The 14,975-nt window shown below is 34.7% G+C and overlaps 1 protein-coding gene across 3 annotated transcripts in view; it reads left to right on the top strand.

Annotated features, from left to right (window-relative positions):
• Positions 1-14,975, top strand: part of ROCK1 (Rho associated coiled-coil containing protein kinase 1) — an 84,707-nt gene that overhangs the window by 18,922 nt on the left and 50,810 nt on the right. For all 3 annotated transcript variants that reach the window (XM_074146287.1, XM_074146285.1, XM_074146286.1), the window contains exon 2: positions 13,861-13,942. In XM_074146287.1, coding sequence (XP_074002388.1) covers positions 13,861-13,942 — 82 coding nt within the window. The remainder of the gene's footprint in view (positions 1-13,860; positions 13,943-14,975) is intronic.

Consider the following 14,975-nt stretch of genomic DNA (forward strand, 5'->3'; position numbering starts at 1 on the left):
CTTCTGGAAAGTAAAGTGCAGGAGGTCTGACAAAAGTTTAACTCTGAATTCTTGAGACAATATTACTGCCGTTAAATATGCTCTGGAATATCACTTGTTGATATTTTGTAGTATTTAGAAATTGAGAACCTGCTTTACTAGGTGTTCTACAAACATAGAGTTTATATGGATGGGAGCTAGAAGATACTACTTGACCTGACTGGATGTGGCTTTTGAACCACGGTTTTATATACAGACTAGGTATCACAGTGTCCCTTAGTTCATACAGATTTCCAAGAAAGTAGTGCTTTTTTAGTGGCTCTGGTTTGTTTTTTTGTTTTGTTTTGTTTTAATTGAATGCTGGAAAAATGTTTTCATAAAACAAATGCCGGGAAAAAATAATCATACAGAAGTTGGATGCAAGTCAAACACAGCCTTTCAGTAGATTTTGTTTTAGTTTTTAGGAAACATGTTTTCATCAGTTTTGCTTTCTGCTTAATGAGAAGCTAAGTGACAGCTACTCAAAATGGTCTGTGGAATGAAGGAGCAGAAAATGTAATGTTAGTGTGCTCTTATTTGTTTCATGACAGGTTTTTATGGTGTGACAAAAATATTGCTTGCCCTCATCTCCTGTAGAGATTAAGTTAATCAGCCCAAGCTCAGCCTTGCTCCCTTGTAAGGACAGGCAGGAGAGACTTTGACAAGATTCCATGGTAGTGGCAATGGTCCAGACAGCCCTGGCTGTCTTTCCTCTTGGGCTAAGATTTTTCTCCCCTCTTCTAAATCTAAAGAAAATCATGTCTTTGGAGGACATATATATCAATCTACTGCATCCTCTTTGGATGGGGGTTTGTTTTTCCCAAGTTCTCAAGTGTCATGTGGGGAGAACAGTATTAGGGAAGAGCTGATATACCAATGTATTTGGAAAACTTGGTGGAAAAGTTGTTTTTCAGCTATTTCTTAGCATTTTAGTATTTTTCATCCCTATGGTAGCAGGGTTGGTGAAAATACCCAGTGTTCTAAAAGTTGAATACCAGTGTTTTACAATGTTCTACTGTCTGCGTCTCATGCTTGAGGAACTGTATTGGAAAAGTTAGGACATACTTTGTTTCTTGGTATATGAAGTTAATGGCTTTAGTTTTGCTCAAGCTTGAGTTTCAAGGCTTGAAAGGAGCATAGAAAAACTTATTTGCATGTCCTTAAAAGAACTTGTAAACCTAATAAAACACATATTCTCTGGACCCTTTTGAAATTAAAAATGTTGGATCCTACTAATAAATTTATAATTTCACTGAATTTCACTGAATTTTTTTAGAGTTGGAAGGGACCGTATAGATCATCTAGTCCAACTCCCCTGCTGAAGCAGGATTGCTTAGAGAATGCTACTCAAGACTGCATCCAGGCGGGTCTTGAAAATCTCCAAAGAAGGGGACACCACAACCTCCCTGGGCAGCCTGTTCCAGGGCTCTGTCACCCTCACTGTGAAGAAATTCTTTCTCATATTCGAGTGGAACCTCCTATGTTCCAACTTGTGCCCGTTGCCCCTCGTCCTGTCACTGGCAACCACTGAAAAGAGTCTGGCTCCCTCCTCCTTCAACCCACCCTTGAGATACTTATAGGCATTAATAAGGTCTCCCCTCAGCCTTTTCTTCCTTTCTTCCTCTAGTCTTGAAATACTGTACTTGAAAATCCCAGGTGAACTGACTTGTATTGCTGCACTGTAACGTATGATAAAACCCTTGTTGGTTATCATGTGAGAAACTTGGGTTTGGAAAAAGCCACCCTAAGTTTCCATGGACAGCTTTGGTTCTGTTCTGTTATTTCAGTACTTGAATATGGAACCAGGTTTTCTTGTAGGGTTTTGATTTAGTAGTTACATCTCTCTTTTTTCACATGCAGTCCAAAGCATTCAAGATTTTCATAGAATCATAGAATGGTTAGTCATGACTGTACCATGGTGTCAGAAAGGATAATAAGAGTGCTTAGAGATTGGTTTTAAGTGCTGTTGAAATATTTCTTGACCTGAAATTGGTCACTGATAGTGGCTTGAAAATACCCTTAAGCATCCAGTATAGGTTAAAAATTGTATTACTAATAGCGTTGTCTATATGTGCTATCATTTTTTCTTCAAGTGCATTTTGAAAAAGAGAGCATGTCTCTATCACACCTTTTTTTTTAATTGCTTAAAGGTAGTGGGTAAAAAAGTATGTCATTGTATGTCCATTTATAAATGTAATGCATTGGATTCTGAAATCTGGAAATAATGTGTTAGCAGAAGTGCTTTGTTCTATATTAGCAGTGCAAATCCCTGAAAAACTTGTTGCTTTGTTCCTGTTAGCAACAAAATCCTGTCAATTCTGAAGAATCTTAGTACCTGGCGTCTCAAGTAATTTGTCTCTATCTAAGTTTTTGTAGAATTTTTATTACCTTTTTAAAAAAAGCATTACTTTAAAATAATTCTTGTGGCCATATTAATAATGGAAAAAAGACTAAATATAGAAAAACATTGATTTTATTTATACATAAATATTCTGCTTTATTGAAAGTGAAGTTTTTCTTTTAATCAATACGTGGGCTTGGCTAGAGTTTGCATTATGAAAGTGCATAATGATGTACAAATTCTTAAGCACTGTTAAGTTCTTGTTTAGTTGCATATTTCAAATATCTGTTTGACGTGTGATTGCTTGTGATGGAATGTTTATTGCAGAAATGTAGCTAGAGCTCTGACAGGAGATTGCACAATCAGAGAAGCTTCTCAGCGTTGATCCTCCACTTGAGTTCTGCTCAACTTTCCATATTTCTTTTTTCAGACTGTAGGTTGTGTGTGACACTAAAGAAAGGTGTATAGCTTTACAAACTACTAATTCAGTTTCTACAAAGTGTTTTTAGTATAATTCTTTCATAACCTTTATTTTTGGACTTCTGTCATGGCTATTCACCTCTAATTGAAAATGTGTTTTGACTTGTTCTAGAGTTTTAGGGAAGAATTTCCCTTTTGGTGTGGGGGGCAAGAGAGATTTTGTGCAGTGTTTCCAGACTGCTGGAAAAATTATGATGGTCTCACTGTTTCTTGGAAAGTTATTATATTAATTGTCTGCCTTCTGTTTAAAAAATTAAGTACCTTTTTTGTCTTCCTCTGTTTGTCTAGCTTGTCTTCAGTCACTGGTTTTTGTGGGCTAGAAGGTATTACCAGTAATAGAGGGTTTTAGTGGTTTGTGTTTTTGTTGTTGTTTTTTTGTGGGGTTTTTTTTTCCCAATATAGCTTTTTGGAGAGTCTTTTCTAAAGCATAGTTATTGAACTAATATCGTCTCCAGAGACTAAGTTGTCAAGGATAGAGTTTACCTTTTTTATTGTTTTATAGCTTACTGTTTATATCTATAGTTAACACACAGTTTTGTTTGCAGCGAACATAATCCAGATCAGGTGACAACAGGTACTGTATGGCTGATGAGGTATTGTTGCTTTATAGAAAAAGTAGTTACCTTTCCACTCATTCACTATATTGTGAAGTTTGTTAGTAATGGTTTTGGGCTTAGGTTTTGTTTTTGGTTTTTTTTCATAGCAGAGAGAACACTTTTCAGACAAAGATATAGTGGGGAAGCTAGAGGCAGCAATTCAAGCTCTTGATAGGAGAGCTTACTCTAGATCTCTTAGCTTTACACATTATGGTAAAAGTAAAGTTGCTTTGCATATTAAACAGCTTACAAGTGCTAATGCATTTTTATTTATGTTGTTTGCAATAATGTGTTATCTTTCTTCTTAAGAACATGTTGGTATCTTGCTGATTCTCATCCAACTGACTAAAGCTTACTTCCCGAAGTCTGGCTTTATGGATACCTGTCTGGAAAAAAATCTGAGGCAGACAGCAATTTCCCAAGCAGCAGATGTGGAGCGGGTTCTATTTCCTTTTCTGAATACTACTATTTCTTAATGGAGTTGTGCAGTTGCTTTCCTTTTATTGAAGTCTTTACCTGATTCCTTGCAGGCTGCTGCCCAATGAAGTCTTAAAACTTTTGAGCTGGGACTGAAACAGTTTCTCTTTTTTCTTTTGTATCTCTGATCTGTCTGTTTTCTGTACAGTTTTGTTGAAGGGAAGTTATATATCAGTATTTGTATCCATAGTGTTAATTTTTATCCATCCTACTTTTGCTTTCTAGTGGGTGTTCCTTAGGGTGTTGACTCCCGTTGGTCTAAATTGGTAATTAGTTGTGTGTGTTTAAAACGAATATACTAGGATTTCTGAACCAGAAGGGGTAGATCTATATGTGCTGCCTGTGGAAGAATCTGTCCTCCCATTATAACAAAGAATGCTGTGGGGACCTCAAAGGACTTTTGCTGGTGTAATTTACAAGTGAGATTTGGCTTTTACTTTTTTTTGCCTTTTTTTTTTTTTTTTTTTTTTTTAAATTTTCTTGAGTAGTTACTCTACATTGTAGGTGGGGGAGCAGGGATTGCCTTATATCTTTGGTGAATATGATAACTTTGAGAGCTCGAAAGGATGTGAGGTCACTTTCTTCCCCCACAAGGTATTTCTGTAGATAGTGTTACCCTGCTCTGTGTCAGGTTGGCTGCACATCTCCAGTTGCAGTTGTTACAGTAGCTGGGAACTCTAGACCTATGAGACACTTTAATGCCAAGTGCTAACTTTGCTGTGGAGTTCTGCTTCCATGGTGATAAACATCAGTTCTTTAACTACCAGTACTCCCTCTTCTATTAACACTATTTTTATATATATATATATATATATATGCTGTAAGTGTACTTGCATTCAAAACATTTAATGCAGTTTTATTGAAAAGTGCAATTTTAAGAAGCTGTACTTATCCTTTATGTAATCCTAGCAAGAGACAAATATGGCTTGATAAATCCTTGAAACCTAAACTATGCCATCTATTTCCTTATTTTCTACACATTAAAATATCAAGAATCTATGTAGCCCTCCAGATAGCTGTACAACTGCTTTGGTCTTTTTATGTAAGGTATTCTATTGATGGCAGAATGTGCCGCATTTGGTATAGAAGATTTGTAGTTTGTAAAACTTGCCTACAGAGCGTATCAACCCATACAAATGAACCTTTTTTAAGGAAAATAAGTTGTAAATATCCAGACATCTCACTTGCTGTCAAATTAAATAATATAATTTGACTTAATATCAGCCAGCTTTTGTTGCTGTTACACATCTCCTTGAACTATTTTCAAATTATCTATTGTACATGTTTCTGCATAAATTTTACTGAAATATATTCTTGGTGATATTTTGGATATATTCTTCATCTTCCTTGAAGATGTTCCTCTCTTATCTGATAGTTGTTCTTAAAGATGTAATACTAAATGAAATTAATTCTGATGCTAAATTGAAATAATAGAACACTGATGTAAGAAACTCAAGTTTGGATGTAAAGACTATTAACCATAATAAAATATCCTAGTGTAGTGAAATTAGTATTGTAATATAGGGTTAGATGTTTGACTTTGGAGGGGAAGAAAAACCCCATGTTTTCTGGAATGCATCTTCAGACAATGTGAATTTTCCATAATTTTAGGCATAAAACAGTGCCTTGAATAGGTATCACTCAGAACAGATGTATGGATCTTGGATCTATGGATCCAAGGTTCCTGCACCTAGTCAGTGGACAGAGAAAGGCTCTTGCCCTCAGTTTTAGTGGAAGCCTGAGACTTCTCTGAATTATATGGGTAATAGATACTGACAGTACTCTTGCATACTTAGTATATATAAGTTGATTGCACAGATTTGTACTGCATTTTATTTTAGGAGTTAATAGGAGATGTTTCAGGTAGTAAGATACATTACTGCAGTGGAAAACCAGCAGCACCTGGAAAAACTGCTTGCTTGTGAAAGAGCATTACTACTTGTATGTATACCTGTCTGTAGACTTGCACCTGGCTAATACATTACCAATATTGATAGGTCTGTGGGCTCTGATGTAGTGACAGTGTGTATTTTGATACATATACGTGTGTGTATCAATATATATTGAGAGGTATATATGAATTTATAATTTACTGAGTGGTGTAGGAAGCGTATACTCTAGTAATTTGTCAGTAAAAATGTTGATGTTTGAACAGAATGCAAGTACATGTACTTATATATGTAACAACACAGAATGCAATATGGGTGAAGTTTGCAACTACACATGGAGTAACTCTTTAAAAAGGTTGAAATGAAAGCAATAAGCCCTACTGCTTTCAATAATCCTTCCTTGAGGTTTCAAGATCTACTTATTGAGATTTTAAAATCTTTACTGAATTAAGCTCTTAGCTCTTTACTGAGTTAAAAAAATTTTCTTTGTGAAAGGCTATGTATTTAACCTAAATTTGCAAAAGCTCTTTATGAGTATTGCAAGATATTAAGAAGTAACGAGCTCTGTAGAACTGTATCATGCTGGCAGTGAGAATGAGCAATGAATCAAGTGCCTTGTACTCAGGCTCATATGTCAGTTTGTATACTTTGCCTAGCCTAACAGTGTAATGAAAATTCTTAAGTGTCTTAACTCTGTCTACATTGACTTGTCCGCTTTAAAGATGAAGTACTAAATTACAGCTTTCTGTTCTCTAGAGAGCAAAATAAAGGAATGTGATGAACTTAAAACTAGATAGAGGGATCTTTTGTGTACCTGATTAGAGAGAGATAAATGTAGCACTGTTGGCATTGGCCTGAAAGTTGATCTTCAAACTGTGTTCTTGCCTGAAACTAGTGAGTTGTATAGATCTATTTAGTACTTGTTTCTCAAGTAAACTTACACTTGCTCATTTAATAAATAAATTATATATATATAAAAAAAAGTATTAATGTTGGGCACCAGAGGAAAGTCCTCTGTGTGTGTTTTCCCTTACCAATAAAGTTGCGTAGGGTATTCCCTAAAACAGTAAGTATCAAAGAGGTCCGTGGTTTTTTCTCAATTCAGTCAGTAGCATCAGAAGAAGTCTGTCCTTGTCACAAAGGAGTAATGGCTGCTGTGGACTTACTTGGAGGGCCAAAAAAAGCCCCTTCTTGGCAGGGCGGCTTTCCAGCTGGTCAGCCCCCAGCACCTACTGGTGCCTGGGGCAGTTCCTCCCCAGGTGCAGGACTTGGCATTTCTTTTTGTTAAATTTCATGAGATTCTTCTCTGCCAGTTTCTCCAGGCTCTCCAGGTCATTTTTACAATTCAGAGATCTGATAGTTCAAACAAATCAAAGAAACTTCTGATTTATTTTTTTTAATGATGGATTTTAGGTATTATTTTTCATGTGTATTTGAAAATCGGACATAAAAACTAGCTTCTCACTTAAGTAGGGGCTCTCAGTTTCAATAGTCGACCACCAAGATCACTTGTGTATGACAAGGTGTTATGACAAATTGTGATGAACACGTGAAAATCAAGACCAGTCACGTTTTTTGATTTAAAGTATGGAGGAAAGCTTTAGTACTATAGAAATAGGAAAATGGATACAATACAAGGAACTAAAATATGGGTAGTTAGAGTTGTAGATCTTAAGACTTACTTTGGTCTCTCCAAAAAAGGAAAAGTAGCAAAGACTTTAAACTTGGGTAACTGCCAGTCGGTCTAAGGAATGCAAATTTTGATGTTGATAATACCCATTAAGTTTTTTTTTTAGTTCTTTGAATGCTAGAAAAATAGTAAAATAAACAAGTATCTCAATAACAAAGTTTCAACTGAATTTAATACATTCTTCTTTATTATATGCTTCCACTAGGTGATACTATGTCATAATGAAATGTGTATGAAGTAAAAAATTCAAAATACAAAGATGCTATAACTGTATCCTGATATTGCAGATCATATACTGGTTTTTACGTTATATCACTTGTGAATCCTGAGATAATGTTTTGCTGAATTGAAGTTGCTTGATGGAGTATATTTTGAAATATCTTAACAGTAAATTTCACTATAAAATTGCATTAATATTAATTTGTATATCTGAATAAAACTAGCATTACATAATTGTAGTGATTTTTAAGATTAAGGAATGTAGTTAGAGCGTGAGGCAGTCCAGTATAGTCATTGTAGGACTGACAGTTTGATACATTAAAACTTTGGAAATAGGTATAGACCAAAATGTGGGAAAAAAATCCAATTAATATGGGACTCCTTAAGCCAAACTGAATAAAACCAGTACATATTAGAGGAATCTAATGAAAAGAAGTTAACATAACAGCTTGAGAAATTCAATGCTAATAGATTTTGTAGTTAATGTGTATGTTAATGATTACAGAATGCAATAACATAAAAAAGTTTTTTTAGGAAAACTGAAGGGAAAGTGAAGTAACAGGCTATTGCAGAAATCTTTCTGCACATTTCTTCATGAAATGTGAAAAGAAGCTTAGAGGAGTTTCCATACTGGAATCCTTCTTTACAGTGTTCATGCTGGAGGATCTCTCTCAAGCTAAAGTGATACTAGAAAAATTTTTTGGACAAAATGATGCAAACAGTAAGATCGCTGAGATGATGAAACTGCTTGATATTTATCCATCTTTTTTTGTACCTGATTGTCTCTTATTAAGGCACATAAGCGCGTGTATAACCTTTGTGTTTATCTACATTAGTGCTTTAAACTGTTTTGACAACAGTAGTAAGGAAGATGGTAAATATATAGCTTTTTAATTTTTTTTCTATTAAAGAAAAAAAATATCTTGTGGATAAGACGGGAGCCCCCAAGCCCAATAGCAGAACAAGTGAGCCCACAGGTGTTGCGATGGGGAAGAGATAACCCATGTATTGTAGAAGAAAGTCATACATCTAGTGGACTAGAAATGTAGTGGAGTTCCTTGAAGTAATTGCTCAGTAGGAGGATAACAAAAAGCTTTTGATGAGGCTCTTTGTTTGAGCTTTTTATCAGAAATAAACTGCTTGGGGCTGGGCTTTTTTTGTGGATGGATGAATGAATGAAGTGAGAGCTGGTGATCAGTTTGTTCAAAACAGAGAGGTCAGTAATGGAGTCTAACAGGTCTGTGCTATTTCACAGTCATAAGGGATCTAAAATGGTGAATAATGATTCATTAATGGTGATAGATTAGTAAAAATTGAAGCTATAGCAAATCACAGAAGAAATTAATGTTCTTTAGTGCCTGGGTGATTAAAAGTAGTAAGTGAAATTCAACATTGATGAATGTTGAGTGAGTGTATGGGAGAAAAACCTCCCATCTTTATGTACTTGTGTTTTTGAATGTTGAACTAGCTTTGATTTATAGTACCTAGTTTTGTGAAAGAATCCATTTAGTACACAGTGACTATAAGAATTAACCAGATATTTCCGTTAATAGCTTAAAATTTAATGAAGACAGAACAGGAAACACTGTACTGCATTGTTTATTTATGGTGTGCTCATACTGAAATGCTATTTGCAGTTTCTCCCCAATTCAAAAAGTATACAGTAGAAATAAAAAAAGTTCCGAGGACAGTGGTGGTGGTAGGAATTGGAATAGCTTTTGTACAGGATAATTGGAAGAGAGATGACCAAGGGAGAAACGGTGGAAGTACGTAAAGCTGTGTCATCTCTTGAGGCAGTACAGGAGTCCAGGCTGACCTGTGATTTCACTCCATATATCTGTTCTTTTGAAACCAAGTGTGGTGTACTAATGAGATACAAAATCAACAGCATACATGTTGATTGTTGGTTTTGTAAGGAAGAACTCTCTGCACATTATAATGGCTTCCTAGTATGCCTCTTTTTAATTTCAGGGTAAAATGAGGTATTTTAAATAGATTATGAAACTGTTCATACAACTGTTGCTGTTAGACAAGTGTGGTATAGAAAAGACATTATCAGACCATGAAACTGTTTTGAGTGAAGGACATATTGGAAAGAAAGCTTTTTCCCCCTGTTCTTTTTTAATCACCTCTGAAATACTGTTACTATGTAAGATGTAAGTGGAAGTAATATGTTTGCTTTTATAAACCAATTTATTTTAGTAATCCAATTTAACTATTAACATAAAAGGAAAATGTGTAGACCACAAAGCTAAACAGCAAAATTGCTCTGTAATGACAGAATAAGGTAGAGCTTGGCGTTAGCTGAAAATACCTCTAAGCTACAATGTGTTTCTTAGAAGTACAGGATGTGCTGTATTTAAAGAAGATACATACTGAAATATATTGAACCCATCCAAGTGGGGAAAAAATCCATCATAAGAATGAGGCCTTCTTATTTTAATAAAGCATATTTAACTATTGGATGTATGGTTTGCTATTATAATGATGTCTCAGTATCCTTTTTCTTCAAGAGGAGGGGGGTATGGCTACTGTAGGTCTTGAAAGAAAGGTGTGTTAGGAATAAAGGAATTCCTTTCTGTGTTAGGAATAAAGTCAGATAGCACATTGAAAGACTGAGCAAGATGGAAAACAGAAAAGCTGAGAGATGAGTTATCTCTGCAACCATCAACAATAATAATCATGTCTCCTTTCATTTGGCCTTCACCCTTTTTCTCCTAACCATTATTGCTAAAACTCTGCAGTATATTCCCATCTCCGTGACCTGTACCACTTTCTACTGGCATAGCCTCCTCGCTGGTGAGTTTGTGTGCTCCTCCTTCCTGTTTGTTTACCAGTCATACCACTTAAAATAGCCATGCTTCTCTATTTCCCTTTGTACTGGAACAGCTTGTAGCATTTGCAAGTTCTTCTTGTTTCGCTAATGTAAGTGAAATAAAAAGGCTATTCTGTTTTATGTTATACAGTAGGTATCCCAAATATTTCACTTTCATTATTCACAATTCTCTAAAATTACCTTAAGCGTAGTCTTGTATTTGCAGTCCACAGTTAAAATAATACCATGCTATTTTTTCTTCAGAAACATACTTCAGTTGAAGAAATGAATGATTTTGAGAATTAACAATTTACAAGTCTCTTAATTATTGTAGGCACCTCACCCCACCCCTACCTTATTTTTAACCAAAGTTTTCAACGAGGATAGTTTCTTCTCTGGATACTGTAGCAAAGGGGAATTGATTATTGAAGAGCCTTTTACATACACAGTTCTTGGCATGCAGCTTCCTTAGGTGTTGGTTGCATGATTTTGAAGTGTGATTTGAATTGAGTGCGAGATCAATAGGCTGAATCTCTATTTCAAAGGTTTTTTTGTTAAGTGTTTTACTTGAAAGAGTTCATATCTAAGATCTGAAAGGCAATGTTTTCATGGTGAATTCTGAGTGGAACGTTATTGAAATTTGCTTTTACTTCTTAAAATGCTTGATGTTAAAAGTGTAATTATATAATATAAATAAATATAGTATATAGTTTATAAAAAGTATAATTTGTATCCTATTTTTCATCATTATTTTAGAGCTTTTAAAAAGAAACACAATAAAATACCCAACATGACCAATGAAACTGCGATACTTTCTGTACTTCTTGCCTTTTTCTGCGTAGGCTTATATTTTAATATTTTAAAGGAAAAAGTGTGATACACAAGTAAGATTGAAGTTAAAAATTTGTAAATATTCCCATTTGTCCCATGTTATTCTATTCGGTGTTTAAAAAATCTCCCCCCCTCTAAAGAAAAAGACTGTATTTTGGCTTTTGAAGCAAACCCTGAAATGAAGCAGGTAATTGTGCTGCCCCAGAGCAAACCAGGATTTAGAGAATTTTTTGTGCTTCTGCTTGATGAGTTGAAAAGTTTTCTGTGTTAGATGTGACCCGGGACAAATTGATTGACTATACAGATTTGAAGGCTTAAGGGTCAGAGTGGACTCCCAGCTTTGGCAATTCATCCCCATCACTCATCTGCTTTTAAAAATCCCAGGATGTGACCTGGCAGCCTGGGAGATGTTCTTTGCCTGCTGCTTCTCAAAGTGTGGGGCTCAATGCATAGAGCTGCCACTGCACTTGGTGCTGCTGTACAAGCAGTTATCATGGTTTCTCTGTTGAATTTACCAAAGAATTGAAATTCTTTAATGGATTTCCTGGGTATTTACTACGTATCGTTGGAAAAGGTGTCTTTTAGTAGCTTCCAAAGTATTTCTCATTGAGTTGCCCTTACCCTGCATAGTTTTATTTATACATCTGTCTTGAGTCCAAATTGTTGTTTGCCTCTTACTCTCTTATTTATATTACTAATCTATTAAAAGTTTTTTTCATTGCCATTTGCTTTTCGTTTTCATCACTGGTGTAAATCCAAAGAGATGATCCTTTAATACGTTCAGGCTGCAAAACCTGACTTTAAGTGCTGTGAAAATATTGTGATGTTTTTCTTGGTTCTTATAATTTTCCTGGTAACATTGCTTAGTTAAAACTAAGCCACTGTATGGAGAGGTAACTTAAGACAGGACTGTTTTTATGAAGTTAATAAATTTAATAACACCTAGCCTGCGTAATTCTGATTATCCTTGTAGTTCTACTTCTTGACCCCTGTTCTCAAATTCTAGTGTGACTTTACTGTTTATTCTCAGTATAGAATTTGTCTAGGTTGGAGGGGACCTATAAGATCATCTAGTCCAACCATCAATAGCTGAAGTAAAAATTTTCTATCTCGTGTACTTCGAAAGCGAGGACTGCAAGCCTATAAATAATTTTAATTTTGATAGCATTTGGGTTTTTTATAGCTTTAAATCCCCTTTAGACAGAGGGGGAAAAAGAGGTTTGAATTTGAAGTGAGGGATCAAAGACTAATTTTTTCAAAATCTAGATTGTGTTCTCTAATACATGATCCTGGAAAATAAGCTTTTAAAAAACATTTATACTTTAGCTTTTTTTCAGGCATAGTTACTTGATGGATGTAGTAGTCAAAGACTGATGGATCAGCTTTCAGTCTTGTCTTGTATAATTTTATAAAAGCTGAAAACAGTCAAGTTAGGTCTTACCAGATCTGAACTGATAAGATCAAATGGTCTGATTTGGTCTAATATCTCACTCCCAACAAGTCAACAGCAGATGGCATACGACACGTAGGTATGAATTGGACAACTAAATAGCAGTGCTTCCCTGGCAGGCTTTGTTAACATCCATCAATTTGTACTTTATGGCCTTCCTCTCTATTTTCTATTTTTGCAATTGTCACTTAAACATTACCTAGTTGAGAAAGAAGGCTCTCTAATGCTATTTGATTCTTCATGATATAATTCCCTAGAATACTTGATCATTTTTCATTAGATACTATATCTGTGATTTTCAACCAAAATATCTGGTTTAGGTTTTCTCTGACAATATACAATCCACTGAAGAATTATAAAATTTAGACTTAAACTTTAAGTTAGGAGGTTCATGGCACTTAACAAGGCCTTAAAACTACAGTCTTCTTTAATGTTGTATTTTTCTGGGTTTTTTTTGGTGGTTTTTGTTTTTGTTCATAGGGATGTATTGCATGGTAGTAATGCCAGATGGGCTTGTAGCTGTTTGTTCCTAGGTTTAAGTTAGAATGCATAAAGCTAGTATCTTGTTCATGAAAATTTCCTCTGAATTCCATGAATAAAATGGGGGGTGGGGGTGGCGTTGACTCTTGGAATTAAATTACCATCATTGTCCTATTTGCCAGTTGCCGCTTAATGTTCGAGTACGTACTGTGTGATATGTTGTGACTTCTTAACATTATTGAGCTTTATTAGAACTGTTATTTGTTCTTTTCATGTTTGGAAGAAAGAAAGTTTTTATGTAAATGTGGAGCTAATTAAGGTAATTAATAATTCATAGAAGTACATTTGTGTTGGGATGGATGGAAATTGAGTTTTGAAGAGTCCAATGGAAGTGGAGTAGTGACAGCTGTTTCATGTAACTGCTAACAATCATTAAATAAATGTGAATGATTTCATTTGTATGAATAATTAATAGGGACAACTGTTTTTATCTTGTCTCTTCAGTTAGCAGTTCATGTAATTATTTTTCCAAACACCTAATTTTTCTTGTTTTGTTTTCTTTTTTTTTTTTCAGGATGGATTAGATGCTTTGGTATATGACTTGGATTTTCCTGCCTTGAGAAAAAACAAAAACATTGATAACTTCTTAAACAGGTGTAAGTATTTAATGTTTCAGTTACTAAATAACAAAAGACTATATGTACAAGCAAAAATAAATAATAAAAGCAGTTCTAGCTTTTTGAAAGGCAACTAGGAATTTGGGGTACATTAAGTTTTTGGATGCAAGTTTTTTTAAAAGCCCGATGGTTTATTTATTTCAGTGAAACCTGACAGCTGCCTCTACAAATCTAATCCCCAGTAACTGAATGTCCAAGTTTGTTGCCACTGTAAACGGCATTGTTTTCAGTGGCACAAAGCCTTTTGGGAGAAAAGCTTGTTATCTTTGTTCTTGGCAACCCTCTGGATTCCCATAACTTGCTTTGTAATTTCATGTACTACTATATCATAAGCAATTAACAGTAAAATGACATAACATGTATACAGTGCCAAGAAATCATATTAAAAATTTGTTCACTGACAGACTGAAACATGTGTTTTGTTGACTTTTTTATTTAGTATAAAAGGTTTCTTTTCATTATCCCATGAAATTCTTATACTGCATAGCTGCTGTACTTACTTGTGTATGCAGCTGATGTTTCTGCAGAATTCTTCTCTGTTTAGTCTGTTCTTCTATGACCAGATTTCTTGCATATTCTGCTCTGTAATAATATTTTGAATAAATAAAGTTTTTGTGGTTTTTTTTTTTATAGAAGTCATAGTTCCATAATTTTCATAATAAAAATCAAAACTACCAAAACCAACAAAAAACCCCAAACAAAAACCAAACAAAAAGGCGTTTAGGAGCTAAGTCTTTTCTAAAGGCTTCCAAACTGACAAATTCTGGAAATCACGGAAGAGACATTTTTTGATTCAAGACTTACTTCTGCCTGTGGACTGAATGCGCAAGCCTTGATATTAAACTAATGTTCTTAGATTTTTTTGCAGGCTTAAGCATCTCAATTAAATGTTGTAATAAAAGGATTTTAAGTGGCAAATATGAAGTAATTGACTAAAATATCTTTTTGTCTTCACAGAAATTTATGTTATTTGTTTCCAGAGTGTTTTCAAATAGTTTACTTGGTGCAACTA

The sequence above is a fragment of the Numenius arquata genome, chromosome 4, assembly GCF_964106895.1.
Source record: "Numenius arquata chromosome 4, bNumArq3.hap1.1, whole genome shotgun sequence".
In the NCBI taxonomy this organism is placed as follows: Eukaryota; Metazoa; Chordata; class Aves; order Charadriiformes; family Scolopacidae; genus Numenius; species Numenius arquata.